Genomic DNA, 27,527 nt, shown 5'->3' with positions numbered 1-27,527 from the left:
GCTGCTTAAAGGAAGGTCCCCTCCTTTGTTTCAGCTGTTTCACTGCAAACCCCTTTAAGTGCTTTGAAATCTGTGTTGCATCTCATTCTACTTATTGGTACAATTCCAAGTGCTGGCGATTACTTGTAGCAATTTAAATATTTCAGACCATACAGGAGTCTGATAGTTCTAAATGTGTTCACCTTTGATTGTGATTCTCATTTTGCAGAATTGTTCTCCTTCCTTGCTCATTGTCCAGTAAACGTGTTTTGTAATAATGTATTTGCTTTTCATGCATGAAATTTAATTTTATAGGTGACATGGAGAATAGTAAAGGAATATATTCACTCATGTTGACAATTGACAATAATTGTCTTCAAATCTATTTCCCATAAAGCTTATGCAATCTCTACAACTGGCGTTACAAGAACCTGGGTAACTTGCCACATGTGCAGCTCTTGCCAGAATTCAGAACAGCAAATGCTGGTTTCCTGTATGACTTCCAGCTCATAAATGTAGAAGATTTCCATGGCGTAGGAGAATCTGAACCCAATCCTTACTTCTATCAGGTAAGGGGAAAACAATTCATAATAGTTTTGGTACTCACATCAGGGTGTTTACTTACTATGAAAACAGAATGCAAGTTTTAGTTTTGTAATATTAAGTTAAATTGCAAGCACTGGGCAATAGAAATCTCCCCTCCATCACTACCACCCCAGTGTACAATAAAAATATAACTTATGGGTTGCGGGTGATGGAGACCAGTTGCAGTTCGTGCCACTTGGCTGGAAGTGGGAATGTTCCTTTCTGAGAGGTATATGTAAATATGTGTGCATATACATCTATATACTACCATAGTGTCTTAAAAAATTGTCACTGTACAGATGCCAATAGCATTTAAATTTCCTTTTTTCGCTCTCAGGAAGTCATATCAAGGAAATGTCTTTAATAGGCAGGAGTCATGTTCTCCCAAGTGGTGGTTTTGCTCCAACCTTGCTGCATGAATATTATCTGACCAAGTGCATAAAACAAGTTCCTCTCCTTTGCAGAATCTTGGTGAGGCAGAATATGTTGTTGCCCTGTTCATGTACATGTGCCTGCTAGGATACCCTGCAGAGAAGATAAGTATCTTGACAACCTATAATGGCCAGAAACACCTCATTCGGGATATTATTAATCAGCGTTGTGGGAATAACCCAATGATTGGAAGACCAAACAAGGTAATATTCCAGATACTATTCACTTGCATCTTCCTTCCTTCCTTCCTTCCTTCCTTCCTTCCTTCCTTTCATATATTTATAAACAAACCTACTAGTAGGATTTTAAGTTTGTTCACTGGTTGAGTTGATTGCTGCCTGTGGATTGGATGCCACTATGTCATTTGTTGTTTTTCCTGTCTAATGTTGAGCCTAAAAAGCAAATTAGGCACAGAGATTCTAGCTGGTGAATTGCAGGAGATAATATAGCAAATTATAATTAGATGTCAGATTTATATGCAAATGGATTTTTGAGTCATTAGTTCACAAAAGGCATAGCTTTGTATCTTGAAGGAGAATATTTTAATTATTCAAGACTTGTTCAAAAGCAAAAATAAGCCCGGAAATAGAGCACAAGATGTTATAATGGCTAATTACATTGCATAGGCTTTTGCCAAGGTTTGCCCCATAGCGGTATTTATAAGCAACATCAATTAAGATTAGGAAAACTGTAACCATTAGTAGCTACATTTCAGGAATCACATTACTATGCAAGAACATGATATACGGCGCCTGTTAAATTTTGCACAGATGTTTTTTGATGAAAACATTAAATTTTAAATAAGCGAAGTATGCATTTTCTTTGTATTCCGAAAACAGTGTAGTTAAGGCACACATCTCTGGTTTTAGTGCATATTTCATCATTTTTATTGCATAAATGGCATTTGGGGCATATATTACAGGAATAATACAGTACCAGGTACTGCATATGTCACCAACTAAAAGCTCCAGTTTTACAGGCTTAGTTTTGGAAACATTGGATCTAACAATGGTGACAGTGTTCTCAAGCAACCCTCTGATCCCCAGGAAGGCTACTGAAAGACTATAGGATGCTGTGGACCTCCCTCTGCACATGCTTTCTGGTCATATGTTGTGGTTCGAGAATCCGCAGGGACCACAGCCTCCTTGATTCCCAGACATGCACATTTGTTTATTCATAAATCTTTTACATCCCATTTCCTCATTAATGTGTGGATTTTTAAAATAAACAAGATTTGTATTGAAGTACATACTTAAATATGTATTTTGTCCCAGTGTACACATTTCTTGAGGAATCTATCCCAAAATAGACATTTTGGAAAAATTCAGAAAAGTGAGAAATCCAAAGGATAATTACATTCTAATTTGTATCTTAGTCTGGGAGGTATAAGTCAGGTGAGTTTGCTTAAAAATGCACACGAACAAAATTTTCCTCCATCCCTAACTCAGAAGCTGTGTTTGTGCCTGATTTCTCTGATTATGTCTACGAGTTTCCATTACGAAGACGGGTGTTTTCCCTGTTGCCCCGTTCCTGTTTGCAATGGAGTAAATTTCCACCATCTTTTCAGAAAGAAGCCTTTCAGCTTAGCACCAAAAGGCCAGCTTGCTTTCACTAGCCTACGAAGCTGTACTTCATTGTTAATTTTCCAAATGTTCTTTGGAAATCTCAGTGAGATGCCAGTGAATTAACACTCTCCATGTTTCTGCTAGGTGACAACTGTGGACCGGTTTCAAGGTCAGCAAAATGATTATATCATCCTTTCACTTGTGCGAACTAAAGCGGTTGGCCACTTGAGGTAAGTAATAACGTATCTTTGCAAAGGGCAGAGTCCAAGTAGTGTCGTGCGGTAGTCATAAAGATGGCTCGGGCAGAGCTCAGTAGAGCCTTGTTTATCTCTCACCCATTCATTACTCAGAATGTATTTTCCTGCATGTAGAATCCTCCAAACTGCATCCGCTACATTTGCGAGTTTTGTTAATAAGCATACCGTCTTGTGATAAATTTAATTGGGTATCATTGGTGCTAAACCTCAACTGGAATTAACTCTTGCAAAGATGACTGATCAACCTACGCCTTAGTGAGATGTGGATCATGATAATCCCCATAACAGTAAATTATCATTCCTGTGGTATTTGAATATGCATACAGACCCGCAAGTAATAATTGGAGTTGTTGATATTGTATCTAAAAGGTGAGGTCATTGTGATCAATGGCATCTCCAGAGCTTCGTAGGAGAAAGTGTGCAGTGGTGGGGAGGCAGACCATTAAGTACCTTTAACAGTTGAAGAGGAAATAAAATGTTTTGCAGATTTTCCTATGTCAGATCAAACTGCAACCTAATGGTGCTTAAAATATTATCCCCATGACCTCAGGAGTAGAGCACAAGCCATGCATGCAGGAAATCCTAGCTTTAATTCTCAGTATTCGGGTAGTTCTGCAAAGTTTGTAGCAATGGTAGTTGATTCTAACAGTGTGTCAATTTCATTCTTATTTCTTGAAGGGATGTTCGGCGTTTGGTGGTTGCTATGTCAAGAGCAAGACTTGGGCTTTATATTTTTGCCCGAGTATCGCTATTCCAGAACTGTTTTGAGCTGACTCCAGCTTTCAGCCAGCTCACTGCTCGCCCTCTTCAACTGCATATAATCCCTACGGAGTATTTTCCAGCAGCCCGGCAGGTATGGAGAGCTGTCTTGAATTACATAAATACAGTCCGATTGAAACAGTGGGTTGTATCCAAGCAGAGTTGCACTCACACAACAAGACTCCCCCTTCTTCTGCTCCCACCATGCACCCACAAAATCTCCAATCCTTTGGAGCAATTTTTGAGCATGCACCGGTGGCGGGAGGGGGAGGAGAAAAAGATGAATTTTCATTGCACAAGTGGAAGTCTGGTTGTCTGAACAGCACAGGGGGTTGCATGCTACCAAAGGAGTATAGCTCAGTGGTAGAGCATGTGCTTTGCATGCAGATCACGTTTCATTGTTCAGCTATCTTCATCTTTTTTCATCTTTTGAATGTGTTTGAATACCTGTTCTTAACTTCTTCAGGAGTTTTAATAGTTTGTTTTATATTTTTGTGAACTGCTTAGAGGTTTTCTTACAGTTAAGTGGTATATATATTTTTATTAAGTAAGGTAGGGCTAGGAATGCCTGTTGCCTAAACTCATAGGGATCAGTGTAAACAATCCTGAGCTAGATGGACCAGTGGTCTCCCTCAGTATAAGGGAGCTTTGCCTTTTCCTTCCTAAGGCATAAGTTTTATTGGTTGGATTTTGAATATTTTATCTTACTACAAAAGTGCTCTTATGTTCATTTTTTTTGCTTTAAATATCTCAATAGTACTTTTCCCCCTCCTCTAGAATGGAGAACACCCATCTCACCAAGTCCACGTTATAAAGAATATGCCTCAGATGGCCAACTTTGTGTACAACATGTATATGCACATGATACAGAATACACGCCAGCACAGACAGGTAAATATTACTGAGAGTTGAGAAAACGTACTTTTTAAAATTGGGAATGCTTTGAGTGAAAGCACTCTTAATAAATCTTTGATAAGAAGTAAGTTAGTAAACGTCTGACCTCTTCCTTTGAGCTTGCAATAGCAGTGTTTCTGAAATCTGTCATACGATTGGTTTCATACCTTCAGCATTAATTTGAGTCTTCATGAAGCATAACAATTTCAAACCTATTTTTATAAAACAGGATGATAAGGCCTTACCACTGCCTTGATGTCCTCATGTTTAGCAAAACAAAAAAATCATTCATTTGGAAGTCTGGCTGATTATGTTGATATAAATCTGGATAGTTTTTTGAGGTGGGGGGCAGTCTTAAAATATTCTCTTGGGAGAAAAATAAACCACTTGATGCCATTGAACATCCTGTGACATGAAAAACACCTTTTGCATATTGGTTCTACTGTTCTGCTAGAACAAGCTTGTTGATGTGAACAGGAGTTGCACTGGCTACATTCTCTGAAAAACAGTCTGCATGCTCAGTTTATGTTCGAACACTTACAGGCTATAGTGCAATGACTGGATAACCTTGTAAGTCCATAACTCATGCAGACTTGCAGCAAATGCTCTGGTATGTATTCTCTGTAGCACTACTGAGATGTTATTTTTAACATCACATTAGTCCATACTTACAAAAAGAATCGAATAACCGTTATCATGCATGGATACCAGCTGCATCGCAGAAGGAGTCTCATTTTGTATCCGGCAGCATGAAATATATATTTTTCCAGGGACAAAGGAATCCCTTATTTGAGAGATTCAGCTTTCCTTAATCCCTATAATTAGTCTCCCCAAAATAGCATTTTGGCCACATATTAAGAGATCCAGATATAGTAATTTCAAAGTTTGAGTGTCGTTCTTGAAATCTCTCCTCTCCATGACATGGCTGTCAGAAACATGAGTTAATAGCAGATGCAATTTCAGTTTAATAGTGTGCGGAAATGCTAGTGTGAAAGAGCTCATTGGAACAACGAAATGGAATAGTGGAAGAGATGTGGAGGAAGGTGGGTGGGGTTCTCTGCTATCTTTCCAGAGTTGGAAATGAATTTTTTTATTTTAAAAAGTTCCATTGTTATTTCATAAATACATACAACACATATACCACAATCCAGACAAACAACAATAACAGTGTTTTAATACTAGAATTCTACTGGATATGTCTGGTCTTAGTTGGCCAGAGCAATTCTAACTCAAATTTATACCAGGGTCAGGGGATAAGACCCTGGCGATCAGCCTACAGAATGAGTGCCACATCCACTGCCATGCTGTTTCATTGTGGCACCATTTTTCTTTTGACTACTGTGAGAAAATTAGTTGTGCCAACTCCAGAGCTAGCAGAGAGCTGTGACATTTTTGTGAGGGTTTTGGGGAAATGAGCAGACTTTGGACGTGGGTTATCCACACATGCACTTTACCCCTCCCCTTCTGCCAGCAGAACATCTCTGTTTATGTTCTGCTGCCATACCCCCATCTCGTACAACAGAACAACACTCATACAACTTCCCTTGACATCTCAGGTCGCTTTACATTGCTCCATAGGTCAACAAACCCAATAAACATTGACATTTTCTTCCCAGTGCTAGTAGAGCCTGTTCAAAGGTTATATTGCCTTGTACCTTGAGCAGCAACTCGGGAGTCAGCCACTGTTTCCCCCCCACCTGTCCTTTGTTCCCTGTATTGTCATTAGAATGTAACATCTGAAGCAAGAGTCTCAAATGGAATTTCTTGGTTTGAATGCTACTTCCTACATATAATGAAAGGAGGCGGCAGGAACTGTGAACTCCAGGACTTTCCCCCAGTCAGTGTACTGATGGAAGGGGGAGGGTTAACATCTCTGGAGTCTCACAGTGGTGGGATTCCTGCTGCAAAAGCACAATTCAGGGAGAAAGTCTAACTCAGTGGGACTCATGACCAAACTTAAACTCATTACCCAACTTAAAACCATGGAGAGACCTGGTTTGAACAAAGACATTGGATTCTTATCCCATTATACATGACTAAGCCATTTCTCACCTTCTCACCCCTTGCCTTTTCCTGTAAGACCTATTACAGTCGTTAAGAGTCGTCAGCAGGCTCATCTCAGCTATCTGCCAATCTCCCATTCCCACCACCCTTCTGAGTAATACCCCTCCCCACCTTCTCACTATATAGAAGGATCTGGCAACTTCTGTTTCAGTGTATCTGAAGAAGTGTGCTTGCACACGAAAGCTCATACCAAGAACTAACTTAGTTGGTCTTAAAGGTGCTACTGGAAGGATTTTTTTTATTTTAACTCAGTGGGAGATATGTAAACTCTCAGGCCATGCATTCTCTTCACAAAAGTACTATAAGTAAAATAAAATTACATAATTCTTTACACCATTCTCATCCCCCACATAAAGTCATGGATTTGTAGAATTGAAAGGTACCCCAAGTGTCATGTAGTAGTCCACACCCAGCAATGTTGGAATCGCAACTAAAGCATCCATGACAGATGGCCACCCAACCTCTGCTAAAAAATCTCCAAGTAAGGAGGTTTCCCAAAGGAGTCCATTCCACTGTCGAACAGCTCTTACTGTCAGAAAGTTATTCCTGATGTTTAGCCAGAATCTCCTTTCTTGTAAATTGAAGCCATTGGTTCAGAACATACCCTCTGGAGCAGGAGAAAACAAGCATGCTCCCTCCTCCATGTGACAGCCCTTAAGATATTTGAACGTGGCTATCATATCTCCTCTTTACCTGGCTAAACATACCCAATTCCCTTATAAGATTTGATTTCCAGACTGCTTATAATATTGGTCACCCTCCTCTGCACATGTTCCAGCTTGTCAATATCCTTCTTCATTGTAGTACCCAGAAATGAACACAGTACTATGGGCATGGTTTGACCAAGGCAAAATAGAGCAGGAGTATTACTCAATCAAGACACTATACTTCTGTTGATACAGCTTAGAATAACATCCACTTGTTTTTTTGCTGTTGCATCACACTACTGACATGTTAAGCTTGTGATCTACTAAGACCCCTGCTGTTTCTTCCTGCCTAAGTGCAGAGCCTTACATTTGTCCCTATTGAAATTCATTTTGTTAGTTTTGACCCAGTTCTCAAATCTGTTAAACTAATATTGAATCCCGATTCTGTCTACTGCGGCATTAGCTACCCATCCCAGTTTGGCGTCATCTGAAAATCTGGTGATTTCTTCATCAAAGTCATTTATTAAAATGCTGAACAGCAATAGGCCCAGGACAGAACCCTGCAGCACCCCACTTGTCACTTCTTCCTAGTATGATGAGAAACCATTAGTGAATACTCTTTTGGTTTGGTCAGTCAACCAGCTACAAATCCATCTAACAGTTTCTTTTCCAGCCCACATTTTACCAGCTTCTCTGCAAGAATATCATGGGGGACTTTGTCAAAAGCCTTAAGGAAATCAAGAAACACTATGTCCACAGCATTCACCTGATCCACCAAGCTTGTAACTCAATCAAAAAAGAAATGAGACTTGGTTTTTTAGAAACCCATGCTGAGTCTTCGTAATCACAGCATCTTTCCTTTCTAAGTGCTCACAAACCAACCATTTAATTATCCATTCTAGGACCGGTCAGTAGTTACCTAGGTGTTCTTTCTCCCCCCCCCCCCACTTTTTTTTTTAAAGATGGGGACAACATTTTCCCACCTCCAGACTGCAGGGACATCACCTGTTCTCCAAGAATTCTTAAATATTCCTTTATAAGACTTCTGTGAATCACCTCATTTGTAGCTAGCCTTTTTGAAATTGCATCTCTCACTTGTAGAATCTCACGTCAAATAATACTTTATTTGTTGTTTAGTCGTTTAGTCGTGTCCGACTCTTCGTGACCCCATGGACCAGAGCATGCCAGGCACTCTTGTCTTCCACTGCCTCCCGCAGTTTGGTCAGACTCATGTTTGTAGCGTCGAAAACACTGTCCAACCATCTCGTCCTCTGTCGTCCCCTTCTCCTTGTGCCCTCCATCTTTCCCAACATCAGGGTCTTTTCCAGGGAGTCTTCTAATACTTTATTACATATCTTATAACCAATGACAGTACGCTATTAAGTAAATTAATTGTAATTACAGTCAGCAAGCCGTACACATGGAATTCCTGAGCAGCAACACCTGTATTCACATGCTAGTACATTATTGAATTGTATTGAAGTCTTATTTAGGATGCCTAGGTTGTCCTGAATTGCATTCAAATATGGGTCTGTTTATAAAACAAAAAGCAGGCATTTTTATAATGAATTGTTTAATTTTCTTACTAGCAAAACTTGCTGCCTCCTCCAACACTTGTTGAAGAAATCGAAACACTTCAATCTCAGGAAAGTGAAGAAGTTCAGAGCAAAGATCTTGAAATGGAAACAGAAACTGAAGTCAAACCCACACCAATGGAAACTGCAGAAGAGAAAGTTTTGAATGAGAAACAAAAGGTAGCAGAGGAAATTGAGGAGGAGCATCGGAAAATGCCTGAGCATCCTGGAAGAGACAGTGATAGTGAAGACAGTGAAACTGAAGATGGCACAGAGAAATGAACTTTTCTTTTTCAAGCGGACACACAGAGATGACTAATCATATGTATATCCACGAAACATGTTAGTCGGTAAAACAAGCAACTGTTAACCAAGAGTAAATATTAATGATACTTTTAAGTATCGTTTATGACTAACATATCGTTAGCAAAGGAGGTTTTTTTTACTTGTATTGTGTATTTAGTAAAGTGGAGTTTTTTATCAATCCTTTGTGTAACTCCCCTTTTTTGATACTATAAAGTTCAATTTGGAGAGATTTCCAGTCAAGTATTTTCTTTAATCAAATACAATGTAGATAGCTGGGGTGAGCATAGACCACAATATTTGGTCCTTATCCTGATTTGAAGCTTTGGAAAAGAACACTCAGAGATTGTACAACTTAGCTCAGGGTTGCCCCATTTTTCTGCTAGTAATGGAGTCTTTTATTTGGAAAAGCTTGCAGTCATGTCCTGTATAGTATTTGCATCTGAAGTGGTACACCCCAGGAAGTTTTACCACATGATCTGTTTATAATCGAAGACATATTAATTGTTTCTTTAGCTTGAGGGGGGGATGACGTTATAAGAACATAAACCTTGTGGAGTAAGGCTCTTGGCCCATCCAGTCCAGCATCTTGCCAGCCATAAGTTCATAGTTATATGCTTTAGTGACTCAGAGCTATTAAAAAACAACAACACTATTTGCAGTTTTTTATTGGATTTTCTAGATAGCTGGTGATAGTTCTGCTACATCAAAAGAAAACTAAACAAAAATCCAAAATCTAATAATTACATTTGCCTTGTGAGGTTCATGACTATTGACAACATGGTGTCTTGCAACACTTTGGTTTGTAGCTAGCGGGACTAACAGTAGAATAAATGTGAAAAAAGCAAATATGCCTTTGATTTTGATTTCACAGGCAAAATGTTAAATAGATCAGTAAAATTCTACCAGAGTAGGTGTTCTAGAATCATTTTCGATTGAACATCCATCTTTAAATTTCCAATTTTACAACTGAGAGAAATCATCTTGGCAGATCATTTTACATCTATAAATCCTCTGGACAAGCAGTATGTTTCAAAGTTAACTATCACCTGAATTTCACGTTCTTTGCTGCCAATGTTGTATATTTGCTTGTAAAGTTGCCAATAGGATTGCTTTACAAAAAGATATAGATCATTAAAATAGCATTCAATCTTCAAGCTATATTAGATATATTCCATTAGCCTTGCCTCTGGTGGTGCAGTTTATCCGCATACAAAAATAAGCATAATATTTCTTCCCCTCACAACATCAGATATAGGATAGAGATATCTTCAGCTAATGAGAATCAATTTGTTCTCAGTCTTCCTTGCATTGTAAATTGCACAGAATCTACACTTGCTAATTTAGACACTTATTCATTTACATTCTTGAATTGCCTTCCCAGAAGAAAATAAAATTGCTTTGGAAATATGTGGTTCCATAAGTTCCACCATGCACAAAAATAAACTGCAGCTTTTTAACCTGTCACTGAGAGAGACCTAATGGTGCACAGCTTAGAGACACTGTGATACAGTTTCATAAACTAACATTCATATGTTTAATCAGGGATGAATGGTACAAGGCCTTCAGGCAACATGTGACCAGCTCAGCTAAGGATCGTCTGCTTTCTAACCTATTTTCTAAAAATATTCTAGTATCTAACAACTTATTTCTGCTGGTTTTTTTTTTTTTTTTAAATCCCAACACTGGCAGGAACAGCTGCTGGTAGTTTGTATGTATTTAATGAAGCAACTTCAGATATTTTTGCTCATACTTTAACCTGGTGCCGGGATAAGAGTCTCAATAGCAAGAGTACATGGCCCAAATGAATGCAATAAGCAACTGGTGATATTTTGCAGATTCCTTTGGCAAGTGGTACCTCTTAAAGTGGGGGAGCCAGCTCTTGGACATGTTTTGGGGACACTGAGCTGTGTGAAGGTGCCTGCACTGGCATTTGTCAAGCTGGTAAAGTGGGCATAACTTGTGAGGGATATGGGAAAAGTGCCCAAAGACACCACTTGCAAACAGGAAATTTTATTAAGTGTTTTATAGGTACATCATCTGCTATATAGAATATCCAAAGATGGATCCTAAAATTGAAAACTGGCCCGGTCACCGATGTTCTATCAACCATGGTGTTCAGATTATGGGGAACTATGCACCATCCAGGTGGGAAACTGATAATAAAAGTCTTGGCACGTCAATCTTTACTGGAGATAAATGTGACAGGGCCCATTTATCAGCTATAAATTCCTGAATTACCAAGCAGCCGCGTTGGAGCAGTCCTGTTATGCGTCGCAAGGCGCTTCACCATCCTGCTGCTTAAATTTGACATCTCTGTTGTCAGGAGAGCTATTTTTAGATTGATAGTCTGGGGACATGGAATGTTTACTAATTACTGTACAGGGAAAGGAATGGACTGTGAGGAGGGAGTGCTCCTTTTTAGCATTTCTAGGAGTGTTCTGGTGGCAGGGCAAACTTTAAAAGGGACTGAAGCATTAACAGCAACAGATATCCTAACTGAAGTTGCCTTGTTGGCATAAAAGGTTAAGAAATTTTAAATAAAGTAAATATACCCATGGACTGGTGCACAACATCAGTGATATTTTCTTTTTTGCCAAGTTTCCATTGTGAACAAGGAAGAGCGCCAAAGAGTATGCACAATCCTATTCGGAATAAGGGAATTTCCCTTAAAAAAAGGGGAAACGTTGACAGCTATGCAGTGTGCAGATGGCCACATCCTTGCTTCTTGGTGGATAAGAAGCAAATGTAGTTTTCACCCCAGAGGGGTCACTTTTACTGCTGCTTTACTTTCTTCTATGTAAGTGAATGGCTGCTGTTTAAGAATGAAATGCTACCCTGAGGCTGTGCCTCATGGAGGTGATGCACCCTGCTGGATCCCTTGAAAAGCTTCCTTTAAACATGCACACTGCTCAGCACAATGCTAGATGTTCTCCTAGTCCACAATAGTGCTGACCTATGTAATTGGCTTTTTGAGCTCCCTTTACTCCAGTTCTGAACATGCTTGGGTATTGCGGGTTGTATTTAACTAGCTCCTACTCAGAAGAGACCTGCTGAAATTAATGAACCTAAGTTAGTCGTGTTCATTGACTTTAATGGGCCTATTCTGAGTAGGCCTAATGTTGACTGTCATGCTATATATTTTACTTACCTATTTTAATAATAACAATATGTGAACAGCAGCCTCCATCACCCCTAGCCAGCATGGGCAATGGTCAAGCATTCTGGAAGTTGTAGTCCAACATGTGGGGGACCCAAGGCTGGGGAAGAATAACTTCTCCACTGTCCCATTTCAAGATAGAACATCAATGGAGTGTGTTCTTTTCACATATATGGCATATATAATACCAGTGGAGAGTGCCCAGTGCTGTCTGGGAATTTTTGGACACCAATAAAGTATTGTGATTTTTAAATGGATGGCGTAATTTTTGAATTTGGACTAATCACTCCAAAAATCAGGTGAAGTCACACCAAAGTCACACTTTGGTCCACCATCTTGATTCAAACTGGCACCTGGCTTCCAATTGGTGACAAAGTCTGCCACCCCGACCTCAGGAACCCTCATGCTGAGTTTGACAATGATATCTGGAGAGGTGACCAAACCTATGCCCCCAAATGGGCAAAGTCACACCAAAATTATTTTTTTAGATTGCCATCTTGATACAAAATGGTGGATAGTGTCCAAACATTGATGAAGGCTGCTGCCCCAACCTCACGAACCCTCATGCTGAGTTTGGCAATGCTATCTTGAGTGGGGTCCAAACACACAGAAGGCGGACAGACCATTTTCTAAAATATAAAGTAGATAGATGGGTATGCATCCTTATGTGCACCACATACAGTGGTGCCTCGCAAGACGATATTAATTCGTTCCGCGAGTTTTGTCGTCTTGCGATTTTTTCATCTTGCGATTTTTTTCGTCTTGCGAAGCATGGTGTCGGGAAAGTTTTGGAAAAGCTTCAAAAATCACCAAAGTCTTTAAAAACCTCAAAAAAGGCTACCACACCGCGTTCTATGAGTTGCTCCTCGAAGTCAAGTCGCAACTGTATTAACGGTGTTAAGAAAAAGGAAACAAACTTGCAAGATGTTTCCGTCTTGCAAAGCAAGCCCATAGGGAAAATTGTCTTGCGAAGCAGCTCAAAAAACAAAAAACCCTTTCGTCTAGCGAGTTTTTTGTCTTGCGAGGCATTCGTCTTGCGAGGTACCACTGTATTAGCACTGGAGAGGTATTCTTAATGGGTATTTCTAGAGTGTCACAAGCAGTTTTTATCTGGGAATGTAATTACCAGGTAGGCATTAGCATGACTAATAATTGAATTTGCATGGAAAAAAAATCTCTTAAGCGCTATGCATGCATGGGATAGGTGGTAATTGTTTTGCCTGTTAGCCATGTTTTGCCAAAATTAATTCCTGTCAATATGATGTATGTCTCTATCTTTAATTCCCCCCATAGTTTTCCTCATTCTAATGGCAGAAAGCTTAACTGAATTCCACACAACCTTCAGCTAGAGCAGCAGCCTTTGTCTTTTGGTCCTGTTGCAGCCTGTGTAACTTACAGATGGCTGAAAATCAAGGGATTGTAAAAATGGTTTAATGACTGTTCACTCTCCCGTGACCCTTTAAAGAGAAGTCAAATTGTCACAGTGGGAGAACTTGCCCTTTTAACTGCTGCCATGTTGCATTATAACCTGAAAAAGTGCAGCCAGGTTGACAATAATCTCTGCTGTTGCTATCTTTTTCTTTTTTTGTGGGACTCCTAACTATAATATTCATCCTTGATAACTACTCACTGAACTATATTCATTCAGTTATAGATACCAATGGACCTAAACAGATTAATTTGGGGGAGATTCTGGTCTTCCCTGTTGTATCTCCACCTTACCTTTTAATATTTTTAGTAATGCGTATACTATGCCTTCATCTCGTCTCAATTATAAATGCAGGTCAAATTTCATTGGTGAGCCATTTGTCCTAAATTACTCCCTACTCATACAACATTCACCCACTGGCATCCTGTCAGCCTAAACTATGCAATAAAAGGAGGCGTTGACAACAGCTGCTCCTTCTGACTCATCTCTCTCCCAGCCTTACTATAAAGAATGTTACTATAATTTTTTAGATGAAGCGAGTAAGTTTGTTGATGTAGACTTACTAGTAAGAAAACCCGAGGAACAGTGGGTGGCTTCTTATGGGCATGCAAATGTGCTTATCTCCCCACCCCCATTGCATATGCCTACATGTTTTAAAGAAGGTGGCATTTTTGCTGGAGTTGATGCTGAAGCCTCTTGCATGCACAGTTTGGAATATATCCAGTTGTTACCTTAACACCTGTATGTTGTTCCAATGGCGCAACAGGCTATTTATCGGGGGGGGGGGAGAGATGATGAGGTTGGCATGACATCAGGCCCAGCCAGCATGCTTTTAGATGACCCATTGAATCCATTCGCTTCTAAGAGAATGAGAAATTCAATTTCGTTCTCCCTTCAAATAGCTAACCAATGACACCTTCAAGATCCACCCCCTGTTCCTTTGCATTTTTTTAATTGCCTCCCTCATGCCTCCTCTTTGGTACAATTGGCTTTCTGCTTGTTTCCTTTCAGGTTGTTCCTAAAAAAACAGTTATTGCAGTTTGCTTTTAATTAGGAGTTAATGGTTCTGTTAATGTATGTTGTTTTTAATGGCTGTGAGTTAGGGTTTTGTATTTTATAATGGGATTGCTGGCTTGAGATCAAATGCTTATACATATCTTTCTATATCTTTCTATTTTAGTACCTTAAAATGACATTATTTCATATTTTTACACCACTTTGGAATTTTTGGTGCTTTGAAAGGTGGCTAAGAAGTTTCCGAAAGTAAATAAATAACATATTACCAAATTACACATTTAACATAACTTGTAGTCCACTAATATACCAGTTTTTAAGCATTTTGTGAATACAGAACTGTAGTAAAGTCTTATTGAGAAGTAAAGCAGCAAATCTTCATTTAATCCATCACTTAGAATCCGATAAGGCATATAGCTTCTTTTAAGAGTTTAAAGGTAAAGGTAAAGGTACCCCTGACCAATAGGTCCAGTCGCGGATGACTCAGGTTGCGTGCTCATCTCACTCTATAGGCCAAGGGAGCATCTATTGAATTTCCTGTTCCTATATGTATTTTATTTATTTGTGTATTTATTCAATTTCTGGTATTTCTTTCCCACCCTTCACTCTGAGGTACCAGTATGGGTTAGATAAACTAAAATACAACCACAAAATAATGAATCATCAAAACCCCCAAAAATAATGATAAAAGCATAACACAGATACAGCTAATAATACATTTACCAGGGGGACAACTACAACATTCTTGCTTCACTTCCAAAGGCCAGGGTAAACAGGTGCAACTTAAGTAGCTAATGGAAGATGTAAAGTGTTGTGGTTGGTGCACCTCTCTGGGGATGGAGTTGCACAGTTTTGGAGCCATAAAAGAGATGGCCCTGTCAAAAGCCACCATTCCCCGGACCTCTGAAGGTGATGGCTCTAACAGTAAGGCATCATCGGCAGATCTCAGTACATGAAATGATGCCTATGGAAAGCAGCAGCACTCCTCCAGATATTAGAGACACTTAGGGCTTTATAGACTAACAATTTGGATAGAAACTTCAGAATAAGTGCAGTAAGAGTACTTGCAGTCATATTGTAGCAAGAGGTCAAACCCTATAAAAACTCCTAAGTCTTTGGCCACCGAGACTCAGGAGCTGGGAGAAGATAAGAGTCCAGCCAATATTTTATTACTTAGGAAGCAATAGGTTACAGTCGGATCATTCTGCAAGAACTGTAATCCCCCAGCTAGGTCTAGGGGGGTTATTTATAAGTTTCTACACAAAGCCCTTTAATTTCATCCAATAATATGTATAGAAGTATTTCACATTACTCCATCCTAATTGTTGGAAACATTTCAGGTTAGTATGCTTGTGCAATAAGCACCGATTGTTTCTGCTGACTAGGCTTTGATTCCCATCGTGTCTGTTATGGCCTTCATATAGGAATACATTGTGTTACACAGAGCTATTGTGCTTTGTAAACCTGTGTGTTTAGCTGCGTGTGTTCTGTGATAAAACGTTAGCTTCTTCTCTTCCCTTGGGAAAGGCCTTTTGCATTCTCAGCAATTTCAAAGCTTTAGCATTAACAGTTTCATAGCTTTTTCTTAAAGCGATATAGCATTTTCTTAAAGCGATATACTATCAGTTTTTGTGGCCCTTGGGGTCCTCCCTCAATATCAGACATTATCCTGGCTTCCATATTCTGCACTTCTAAATAGTCTAATCCAGGGGTTAACAAAGCATGGGGTAAGTGTCCAAGACAGCTCTGAACAGGAGGTAACACAGTGGTGAACCAGTCATAGCTGGAAAGTAGGCACTCTACTAAGGCAACATGGGGTCTTTCCTGTTAAGTGCAGCTCCATACAGAACAGGCTGCCTCATCACATAACAGACTTAGGAACTTGAAACACACAGCCAGTCCATTTCTACCCCAGGCACAAGTCTAGCACCTCCTCTTCCTCCTAATTCAGATCATATGGGGGTGACAGATAGTATATGCCTCCACAAGAAGCACAGAAGATGTAGACAAGCCACCCACATTTAAAACAGGACACTATCATTGCCATGTCAACATATTACTGTTAAAGTACTATGAAATTTAGAATTTGGAACCCCTTTGATATTCAAATGGATTGTGATGTGCTCACTAGAATAAGGAGCACCTGGGAATTCTAGTGGGTGTGATAATCTGGGGAAACCCAACCAGATGGGTGGGGTACAAATAATAAATTATAAATAATAAATAAATTATTAAATAAATAATAAATTAATAATAATAATAATAATAATAATAATAATAATTGTATTTTGCTTTGCACTCTGTTTATGTTCTGGAGCTGCTTTACACAAACTCACCCTCCCAGTTTAGATTTAGGAGACATTATTTCAGGCACTTCATATGTTCAAAGTCTTGGTCTTTGCCATTCCCAATATGCACCTGACATAGGATATGTAATGAGTGGCGGACCTGAGTCTGTAAATTTCTGAGATTGAATTTGGTGGAAGCATCTCATAAAAAACCGGTGTGGTAAAAGAGTTAATTAGAAGAAATGGATTCTTAATTTGGGGTCCCTACTGAGGCACAAATCGAGGATATTTGAACACACTGCCAGATGTGAGGGTGCAAATTGCCTTTCAGAAATACTCTATTCTATTCTCTATTCATACCACAGTCCTTTTTAGGAGTGCTTTGGAAAATATTTCCACACCTTTCTCTTGCATGCCTTTATAAAGAACTTCTGGAGTCAAGACTTTGTCAATGACATTGCAGCAAAACCTTCCTGGAACTCAGCCATACTGACAAACACAAGCTGCGTTCTAGGATCTTTAAAGAGAGAGCACTAGAATATAATTCTACAGTACCTTTTCATTCCAGCTTCTCTGTGGTAGAATGAGAGCAGGTTTAAAACACTAAACTGGAATGTTACTGCCAAGGCGTGAGTGCATTTTCTGACTGAAATGTGCAGTTCTGCAACCTTCTTATGCTATTCTAAAATAGAAGGATAGTGAAGCTGCAAGTTTGAGCTTGCCCTGACTGCTGACAAATCTGTTGTCGGTATGGTTGCACTCTCTCTTGACTTTCTTCCCAGTGTAGGTGACCTCTGGCAGTTTAACAACTTCCTGGAAAGATACTGCAAATAAGCATAGAGTAAAGCAGTTTTTAACTTTCAGCTGCTGAGGGCTGTTCAAAGAGGGGGAAAGTGAATGTTAAACAGCAATTTTTCAAACAGAAAAAAATGTTTTAGGTGGCAGAGTTCTCTCTCCCCTCTTGCAATAGAAGTATTAAATTAGATATCACATTATTTTCCCCTCTCTGTTCTTTGATATTAATATCATCATCATTTGCAGCAGCAGCATAGAAAAACTAGGAATCGAAGAATGAAGTGGGTTTTAAAAAAATGAAACAAGGAATTCACACTGTGTTTCATAATGTATAACACCCCAATCCTGAATCTTCTTTGGAGGAAGCCAAATTTGTTTCAATGGGGTTGCCTTCTATAGTATTAGCACCATAGCCCAACAGTGCAATCCTATGTATAATTTCTCATAAGTATATCCTATCATCAACAGTTCTTACTCAAGTAAGTGTGCAAAGGATTGCAGTCTGAATCAAATCACTGAGGGGCTAATTTGTACACAAGGGTCAGTGTGGTGTAGTGGTTAAGAGTGGTAGACTCGTAATCCGCTCCTCCACATGCAGCTGCTGGGTGACCTTGGGCTAGTCACACTTCTCTGAAGTCTCTCAGCCTCGCTCACCTCACAGAGTGTTTGTTGTGGGGGAGGAAGGGAAAGGAGAATGTTAGCCGCTTTGATACTCCTTCGGGTAGTGATAAAGCAGGATATCAAATCCAAACTCCTCCACTCCTCCTCCACAATTGATATAAATGATGTGGCCTGTTCCTGCATATATGTTTGTGAGCCTAAATTTCATTTTCCTTTCACTTTTGGAGAGGTATTATATATATGACATTGGGTGTGTGTGTGTGTGTGTGGAATTACAAAGCTATTTTTTGCAACCATTTCCCCTGAAAAAAACTGAGCAAAACTGAGGGGGGCGGGGAGAGAGAGTAGTTGTTCTTAAAATTGCACCATGTGGCCTGAACCAAAACTATGAGGAGACTGCAGAGAGGAAGAAAGAATTAAAAACCTAAATTCTTGGTTCAAATTCTAGCCTTGTATCCAGGATCAGCCAAATGGTTAGGAATATTTCCAAATTAAGGGTGTTTAGCTGAGGCCTAAGATAAGTGAGTGAGACAGGGCCTGTGGTCTGCTTCAGTCTAGTCTTGTTTCTTCAGGGTAATGGCAGCAGCCTCTATATTGACTCTAAATGACGGCCTGTGTTTGATTTAGCAACACTTTGAGCCGTTACAAATACTAATTTCCTCCTGCACTGGCTTAATAAGCTTTACTGTGGAGGATAGGCAACCCAGTCTCCATTGTCCCTGCAGCCCTTCATATTTATAGCCACAAACTTTTGAACTGGCAGAGCCAAGAGAAACGGCACCATTGTGACTCTGTGAGGGCTAAACGACAAGGCCCAGAATCTTTTGAGGGAAGGAACGTCCTTCATAGCTGTAGCCTGTACACAGCCTACCACATGTTCTCTTTGAGGGCAGGAATTCTCTACAGAATCAGCTTCTTTGGGTGTTTACCTGAGGTAAAAAATAATAATAAATAAAGCAAAAGCTGTGTAACAGGCTCGTTACAAAAGCGCCTGACTTTCACACAAGCTTTGGACAGGTAAGGTGGAGGATGCCTTGACAGGTATGATTTGTGAGAGACTCCTCGGTTGCCGGGCAAGAGGAGAATTAAACGAAGGCCTGTCTTTGAGGTAATGGGATTTGAAGAGAAGGGAGAAGGTGACACAAAATAATTGACTTGGGGAAGAGAGCTGTTTGCAAAAATATGATATAAACAAAAATATAAGCAATTAACCAGGATGGCACAGACTCTTTATTATTCAGTGTACTTGCTCTTTACATTGTTGAGCACAGGAGTCCAGTAGTACTTTATTTTCCTCTGGAACATCTCAATATCTCAGCGTACAGAGGCTCCTTCATGAGAGAAATAACGGGCCCTGCTTCTGTAACATCCACACAAATAGTGCAAGTATCGGGGAATTAAGTCTTTAAACAGAGGAGGGGAGGGAAGTATTCCTTTTCTTCCTTCGCTTTTGCTTCTTGTGAACATGATGGGGACTGAATTCGGGATTTGTCATGCGTTCAATTCAGCTGCAGCTACTAACTTCTAGAGCATGAAAATGACGACAAGGGAGAATGAGATGGATATGGGGTGTTACTGAGAAACAAGAGCAAGCTAACAAGACCCAAATGTGCTAAGAATGGAGAAAAGAGATGTGTATTTTTACATGAATACGGGAGACAAACTCAAATAACTAAGAACAATGCTTTTGTGTGTGTACCTAATTCTTACGTAGTTGCCAGCATTTTGCCAGACATTTCCATAACATTTCTTACAACTAGAAGTGCTTGAAAACTAATGAATATTATATTTCTTTCTGTTGCCACAGTGTATGACCTCATTTTGCTTAGCATAGTCTTGCTGGTCAAATCAGCTGACTTGCATGAGGAGAAAGAAACATACAGTGGTGCCTCGCAAGACGAAAAGAATCCGTTCCGCGAGTCTCTTCGTCTTGCGGTTTTTTCGTCTTGCGAAGCAAGCCCATTAGCGGATTAGCGCTATTAGCGGCTTAGCGGGCTTAGCGGATCAGCTGATAAGCGGCTTAGTGGCTTAACGGATCAGCTGTTAAGCGGCTTAGCGGATCAGCTGATAAGCGGCTTAGCGGATCAGCTGATAAGCGGCTTGGTGGCTTAACGGATCAGCTGTTAAGCGGCTTAGCGGATCAGCTGATAAGTGGCTTAGCGATCAGCTGTTTAGCGGATTAGCGGATCAGCTGATAAGCGGCTTAGCGGCTTGGGAAAAAGGGGGAGGAAAGGGGAAAAAACCCGCAGGAACTCGCAAGACATTTTCGTCTTGCGAAGCAAGCCCATAGGAAATTCGTTTTGCGAAGCACCTCCAAAACGGAAAACCCTTTCGTCTAGCGGGTTTTCCATCTTGCGAGGCATTCGTCTTGCGGGGCACCACTGTATTTGTAAGATACTTCTGGTATTTTGCTTGTGGGTGTTGCCTTAGCTTGCTTGTTTACTTCTATTTTAGTAACTGCTTGGAAAAATAAGGCAGATTTTCAAAGACATTATAATCAACAATTCCATACAACATAAAGGTAAGTTTGGGGTGATTATTATTATTTGCACTTAACAGCTAAGCAGAATACTTTATTTTATTACTGGACCATTTAACTTTATCTGCTGGTTATCTTTTTTCCTATTTTAATAAATAAATCACATTTTCCTTACTAAGTACATATTTCAGTCATCACCAGCAGTGGTAGTAATTGTTTCTTTTTTGAGACAAGTGTCATCTGTGCTGAATCAGATATTCTCAGAGAGCAAAGAAGTGAGTTGGTAGTGGGATTCGTTAGGAAGAACAGAGACATTTAGATAATAAATAATAAAAAAGTTAGTGATTGTTGAGAGCCCACCACAGTTTATGCCTTCTTGCAACAAATGTATTAAAAAAATTATGCTTGATCTTATCTGTTAGCGTATTTCATAGAAATCAGTCTGCCCATATTTATACACACACACACACCTTCTGGCCTCTATTCCCCCCCCCCGACCTTTCATATCTCCATAGGAGACAACCAGGTTAACTTACTCAGACTTTCCAGAATGTATCTTTCATTGAAGTAAATACATTCTTATGAATATATCCTTGGATTTCTGGCTTAGGTTCATGATGATAAAGCTGCCTAAGGATTTCATTCATGTATATTATTCCTTAAAATAATTGTATCTAAACCTGGCCTTTTCATCCAGATTGGAATCTTCAAGTTAATTAATAATCTTGACACCACATCCACATTCACTGAAGTCTCAAATGAGGTGTACAGTGCAACATCTGCTGTAACACCATGGAATCTGTTTCCATAGATTTGGCTTGAAGATATGGATGAGGTGCTTGCAACAGTGTGGCCAACCATTTGTTTCCTCAACCCTTGACTCTCTTATTAAAGTTTGCCAAGGAGGTATGACCAGATGGATCAAGGGTGTGGTCAACACATCCTTGCAGTAGGGTGTGGTCCTGGCCACCTTGAAAGTGGCAGTGATCCAACCACGCCTGAAAATACAAGCACACCTGGACCTATCAGTTTGTGACAACTACCACAAAGTCACAAATACCCCCTTTTAAGAAAGGTGATTGAGAAGATTTCAGTGCAGCAATTGCAAGTGCTCTTGGATGAAACAGATTATGTTGACCTACTTGAGTTTGGGTTCAGGCCTAAATAAGCCTTGGTTGCCCTGATGAAAAAACAGTGTGGATTGTCAATTAACTTCCAGGCCTGATTCAAAGATAGCCAAACATTGGATATAATGTTCCATAGTTGCAAAAGTTAATGTTGTTCCTGGACTGAAGTAACACTTTTTGGATTCTGTTATTAGATATCTGAGCTGGCATCAAGAAGAGTTTGTTAAATTGACTCCTTCTAAAAAAGTAACTCTAGGATTACTGTATTTTAATATATTGTTGGAAGCCACCCAGAGTGGCTGGGGAAGCCCAGCCAGATGGGCGGGGTATAAATAAATTATTATTATCATTATTATTATCATTATTATTATTATTATTAGGAAAAGGTATAGTTATATATAGGGACGCGGGTGGCGCTGTGGTCTAAACCACAGAGCCTAGGGCTTACCGATCAGAAGGTCGGCGGTTTGAATCCCCGCGACAGGTTGAGCTCCCGTTGCTCGGTCCCTGCTCCTGCCAACCTAGCAGTTTGAAAGCACGTAAAAGTGCAAGTAGATAAATAGGTACCGCTCTGGCGTTTCCGTGCACTGCTCTGGTTCGCCAGAAGTGGCTTAGTCATGCTGGCCACATGACCCGGAAGCTGTCTGCGGACAAACGCTGGCTCCCTTGGCCAGTAAAATGAGATAAGTGCCCCAGAGTCGTCTGCGACTGGACTTAATGGTCAGGGTTCCCTTTACCTTTACCTTTATAGTTATATATGCTTGCTTTCGAAATGCTTTCATAATTATGGGTCTTCCTATGCAGTAATCATTTCTAAATGTGGTCTTATGTATAATCACAGGTGTACTAAGAAAATATAAATTTATGCACCACAACACTGAAGTATCATGAGAGCAGGGTTGTCATATTTCCAGAGGTAAAAATCCAGACAGCAATTGCCTGCTCATCCCCCAGCTATCTGCCGAGCCTGAGCAATCTGAGCCAAAGCCAGAGCCTGGGTTGCCTGCGCCAGAGCCCAAGACAGGCCCACACCTGAGCCTGAGCCCGAGCTGCCAGCATGCACACACAAAAATTAACCCCTCCAAACAAGCACATTTGCTTTAAATTGTAAAAATCCCCCAGATTGGCATGTAGCCCCCCCAAAAGAGTACATGTTTGAGATTCCTAGACATATGGCAACCCTGTATGATACCAGACCCCAAAGGCATAATCAATGGAATAATAACACAGCTATCTAAAGAAGCCCATTTTAAACCGGAAGCCCACCCACACTGCATTTGAAACTTGTAGGAATCAAGTTGTGTTGAGCTGTGGAGTGAAATGCTTTTATTTTCGTCCCTTGGAAAGAGCTTGTATATCACTTCTTAGACAAGTTGTATTATGCCTAGTATTATTCAAATGCAATCTTGTATTTTGAAAATAAAAGTAAAAATAAATATGAGGAGGAGTCTTTGTTCTCCTTTAACCAGCTAATAAACAGCATAAAAGTGGTTTTAGGTACTATTGCCTATTGGTGATGTATGCCCTCCTAATGTGAGTGTATACAAAAAAAATCCCTATTTTATAATATCCTAGCTTTATTAAAGTAGATGACTGTCTACATGCCAGTTTCCATTCTGTCCATATACAAAAACTATATATTTACACATTCAATTTTCATGTTTTGATAATTGGATTTTATTTGTAACACATTCCTTTATAGTTCTGTGTATTTTTGTAGAGATGCTGAAATATTAAAGGAAATTTAATCTGTAATCTGACAGTCTAGTAAATAAAATGCCTTTGTATCAAAACGTATTGAATTAACTCAACTAATTGTATTACTAGGGTGAAGATGGATTGTCTCTGTATCATCTGGGGAATAATTTGGTTCATCGTACTGTACTTTATTGGATGGCCCATAAGCATATTCTTAGGAGGACTGTATGGATTTATAGTTCCTTTAACTACTTTGATAGGTCTAGATGATGTTGGGGAAGTTTTGTTGAAGGGGGTGCATGTGGGGAAAGTGTGTGCTACTAATGTACGCAGTGGAAAACCTCTCTGTTAACAACGAGACTACCATAATTACCCAGCATGTATTGTTGTCCAGTGGCAATGAGGTTTTATATGAATATTTGGTTTTCATCAGTAAAGTATAAAGTTCCCAAATTGTATTTGAAACACAATTCCTATGTATGTTGCATTTGTGTGTAATGCACTGCAACTGGAGAGATCTGAATCAGAACCTCAGATTCTCAAACTGTGAATGTTCAGAAACTTGGATGCAAACAGCTTGCAAATATCTAATCAGAAAGAGAGAGAGTTATGAGATTTGTATTTCTCTGGTTTTGTGTTTTTTGCTTCGTGCCATAAATTATCTACGGTTTAAAATTGAGTCTCTCACTAAAGTGAATTTTGCATCTCTGTATACAGTTAATAATGTATAAATCAATCTGTATTAATTGTTTATTATACTTGATTGTGAATATGCTTTAGAAACCATTGTTTTTGTTTCGGTTCTCTATAATGTAATTATTTAGGTATGTTAACACCATAAGACATAATAAAGCTACCTGAACTTTCTGTTTGTGCACACTGCATTTTAAATTCATATTACTGTTGTTGCTGATAAACCTTTACAGTATTTACTAAATAATATGAAAGGCCTACATTCTATTTATCTTGGAGGAACACATTAAACACAAGATGATCAGCTCAGAAGCCATTATCTATGTCAGATCATGGTTAATGTTATCAGATTGTCTCTTATATTTTCTGTGTCCCTTGCTAAGCTGCAGAGGAGAGTTTCTTCCTTATTTGTCACCCAGTCTGTTGACCTTTTAGAACAAACAATGGTTATTCTAGCTTATGCTCCTGCTAAAATAGGAATTGGGACATTTCATAACATATTGTATCTTATTTATAATATTTCGATAAAGCAAAATTGCAATGCTCAAGGTAGCAGCCAACATAGTTTAAAAGCAATTATATAAGTTCTTATATAAAAACTATATATAAAAGGGGGTGGGATGAGGAATCTGTGGCTGTCCAGGTTTCACCGGACTCCAGCTCCCATTTTCCCTGATCATTGACGATGCTGGCTGGGGCTGATGGGAGTTGCATGTCAGGCACCAGCTGGAGGGCTCCCTATCACCAGAACAGCACAACAAAAAGAAGAACCTGAAACAATATAACCACCAAACCTCCACAAGATTCTCCAATCCATACGCCTTCACAAAAATGTGAGGCTTATGCAAATTTCTAAAGCTGGAGATAAACTTACATATACAATCTGCAGGAATTGTTCCTTAATATAACATTAATGCAATACAGAGAAAGCTCTGCTTCTTGTTGCAGAAATTCTAATACTCCAAACTAATAACCAAACTAAGGGAACCTGAAGCAGAATTTTTAAAGTTGACCTCAGCAGATAGATGGGCCTATATGGGGAGAGGTGATATCTGGTGTAGTCTTCAGATGACAGTGGGGTTTAAAGTTCTCAACATCACTTTGAATATTGTCTGAAAACGTATGAGTAGCTAGCACAGTTGAGCAGCAGTGTGTTTTCATTTGCCTATGCTTGCCAAAAGCCAGGCTAGAGCTTTTTGGACATTGCTGCAGGTTTTGGACTGCAGCCTCCAGACTATCTTCAAGGAGAGCCCCACATGACAGAACACATAATTTGAAATTGTAAAGCATGGTTAACTTTTGCAAGCTTCTGATTGTCTAGGAAAAGGTATCACATATAAGCTGATAAACTATATTATTGGACCCTATCAAAGCCTGCTTATCCAACGGTAGTGTTCCAGGTTATGCATCCTGATAGTACAACATGCTTACCATAGAGGTAGTTCTATTACATTTGACCTCCCGTCAGGCATCACTTCAATCTGCATGTGCATTCCAATATTAATGCAGCTGTTCTCAAAACAATGTCATTAATTCTACCTCCATGCTAACACTTTTTGCAGTGCTGACACAGGGGAACTGTATATACTACCTTTATACTTTATATGAAAGTGCAGTTTATAAATATTTAAATACTTAACAACTTTTCTCCTTTCTCTGCCCTGTCACTGAAAAGCACAATTAAAGCACTGTACAATTAAAGCACCATCATACCACTTTAAACTCATGACTTCCCCACAAAGAATCCTGGGAACTAGTTAATGGTGCTGAGAGTTTTTAGGATGCTCCTATTCCTCTCACTGAGCTACAGTTCCCAGAGTTTCCTGGGAAGAGGGATTGACTGATAAACCACAATGGGACTTATACCTGAGTGAAGGAAATAAGATTCTCTTCCTAAATCTTAATACCCTTAATAAACTACAGCTCCCAGGATTCTTTGTGGGGAGCCACGACTGTTGAAAGCAATATACTACTATTTTTAAAGTATAGTGTAGATAAGGCTGAAGTTTCAAGAGGAAGGCATAGTGCAGCCATTCCAGCAGTGTTAACCCTCTTCTGAATGTTCTCAAAAAGAAACGTCAAAAGGTTAGACAGATAATAGATTGCATGTAGCAGTATATTTCTTCTTTTGGACAATGGGCGTGATCTCTGAGTATTAGAAAAAAACATTTACTCTGGGTGCAATTCACATTCCTTGGGAAATAAAAGCACGTATTCTCATTTTAATTGGTCTGATATTCATCAATAAGCTTTAGGTAAAAAAAAAAAAGATTATTTGAAATGACAAATGCAACTCGGAAAAAAAAGTATTAAATAAATAAATGTGAAAGTATATCATTATAAACGAACCATTAGGGAAACAGAATTTCAGGACAGCTTAAGAGAGCATGAAGTCTTAATGTCAAATGACATACTGAAATTTCCACTACGTATTTTTATTTATTTATTGTTCAATTTATATCACACTTTCCCTCTGAATAACTCCAGGCTCTGTACATGGCTCTCCCGCTCCCCACTCTACCCTCACAGCAACTATGAGTAGGTTAAGCTGAGAGATGGGGACTGGCCCAAAGTCACCCATGACTGGAGGTTTGTCCAAGCGCCCCTGGAAAAGAGACACAGCCCACTCTAAAAAGTCAATGACATTGCAGAGTAAGGCACAGATAGGAAACCTTTGGCCCTCCAGATGTTGGACTACAACTCCAATTATCCCCAGTCATTGGTTGTGCTGGCAGGGGCTGATGAGAGTTGAGGCCAACAACATCCAGTGTTCATGTGAATAAAATAACTCTCAAGACCGTGCTTAGATTATAGAGAAGACAGAGGGCTCCAGACATCCTTTCTTTTTGTACCAGCTTCCCTCAGCTACTGTGTTGATTTGGCTAAAATTGGGGGGTGGTTGGGGAAGGAGAAAGAGGGGTTATAAGGCCTGCCCCTACCTTAGCCCCCTCCAAATATTTGGCAGCAGACAGATGTTTAGGTAACATAATGCACACATACACACCACACCTCAGTTACACACATTACTCTCGGTTTTAGTCCCCATCTTACATAATTACCTATTCTGATCTGTCATGAGCAGGTGCCCTAGTAAGGCTGAACAGGAGAAGTGGAGTGGTACTCTAGTCTTTTAGATTTCCCTAAGTGTGACATCATACTGGTTA

At 39.6% G+C, this 27,527-nt stretch overlaps 1 protein-coding gene and 3 long non-coding RNA genes across 5 annotated transcripts in view; 2 read left to right on the top strand and 2 right to left on the bottom strand.

The window, feature by feature from the left end:
• The window catches only part of AQR (aquarius intron-binding spliceosomal factor), a 53,022-nt gene extending 43,782 nt beyond the window's left edge, over nt 1–9,240 (top strand). The window contains exons 30-35 of the mRNA XM_080977623.1: nt 377–548; nt 1,029–1,199; nt 2,706–2,791; nt 3,497–3,671; nt 4,355–4,468; nt 8,772–9,240. Coding sequence (XP_080833749.1) covers nt 377–548; nt 1,029–1,199; nt 2,706–2,791; nt 3,497–3,671; nt 4,355–4,468; nt 8,772–9,038 — 985 coding nt within the window. The 3' untranslated portion in view covers nt 9,039–9,240. The remainder of the gene's footprint in view (nt 1–376; nt 549–1,028; nt 1,200–2,705; nt 2,792–3,496; nt 3,672–4,354; nt 4,469–8,771) is intronic.
• LOC308462622 overlaps nt 1–17,576 on the bottom strand; it is a 36,256-nt gene extending 18,680 nt beyond the window's left edge. The window contains exon 1 of the long non-coding RNA XR_013979236.1: nt 17,352–17,576. This is a non-coding gene — a long non-coding RNA (uncharacterized lncRNA). The remainder of the gene's footprint in view (nt 1–17,351) is intronic.
• Nucleotides 17,577–18,456: 880 nt separating this feature from the next.
• LOC308462486 lies at nt 18,457–24,537 on the top strand. Of its 2 annotated transcripts, none has more exons than XR_013979176.1 (3): nt 18,457–18,595; nt 20,821–20,887; nt 23,800–24,537. It is a non-coding gene; the product is annotated as an uncharacterized lncRNA (long non-coding RNA). The 2 variants fall into 2 exon arrangements; XR_013979177.1 differs by lacking the exon at nt 18,457–18,595 and adding an exon at nt 18,919–19,300.
• LOC308462515 lies at nt 19,579–27,520 on the bottom strand. Its single transcript, XR_013979191.1, has 2 exons — nt 27,423–27,520; nt 19,579–19,890 (listed from the first exon to the last, which is right to left on the bottom strand). It is a non-coding gene; the product is annotated as an uncharacterized lncRNA (long non-coding RNA).
• Between the last annotated feature and the right edge of the window lie 7 nt (nt 27,521–27,527).

Source organism: Podarcis pityusensis (genome assembly GCF_964106645.2).
Source record: "Podarcis pityusensis genome assembly, chromosome: 1".
Taxonomy (NCBI): Eukaryota; Metazoa; Chordata; class Lepidosauria; order Squamata; family Lacertidae; genus Podarcis; species Podarcis pityusensis.
This window is presented reverse-complemented; position numbering and strand designations above follow the sequence as displayed.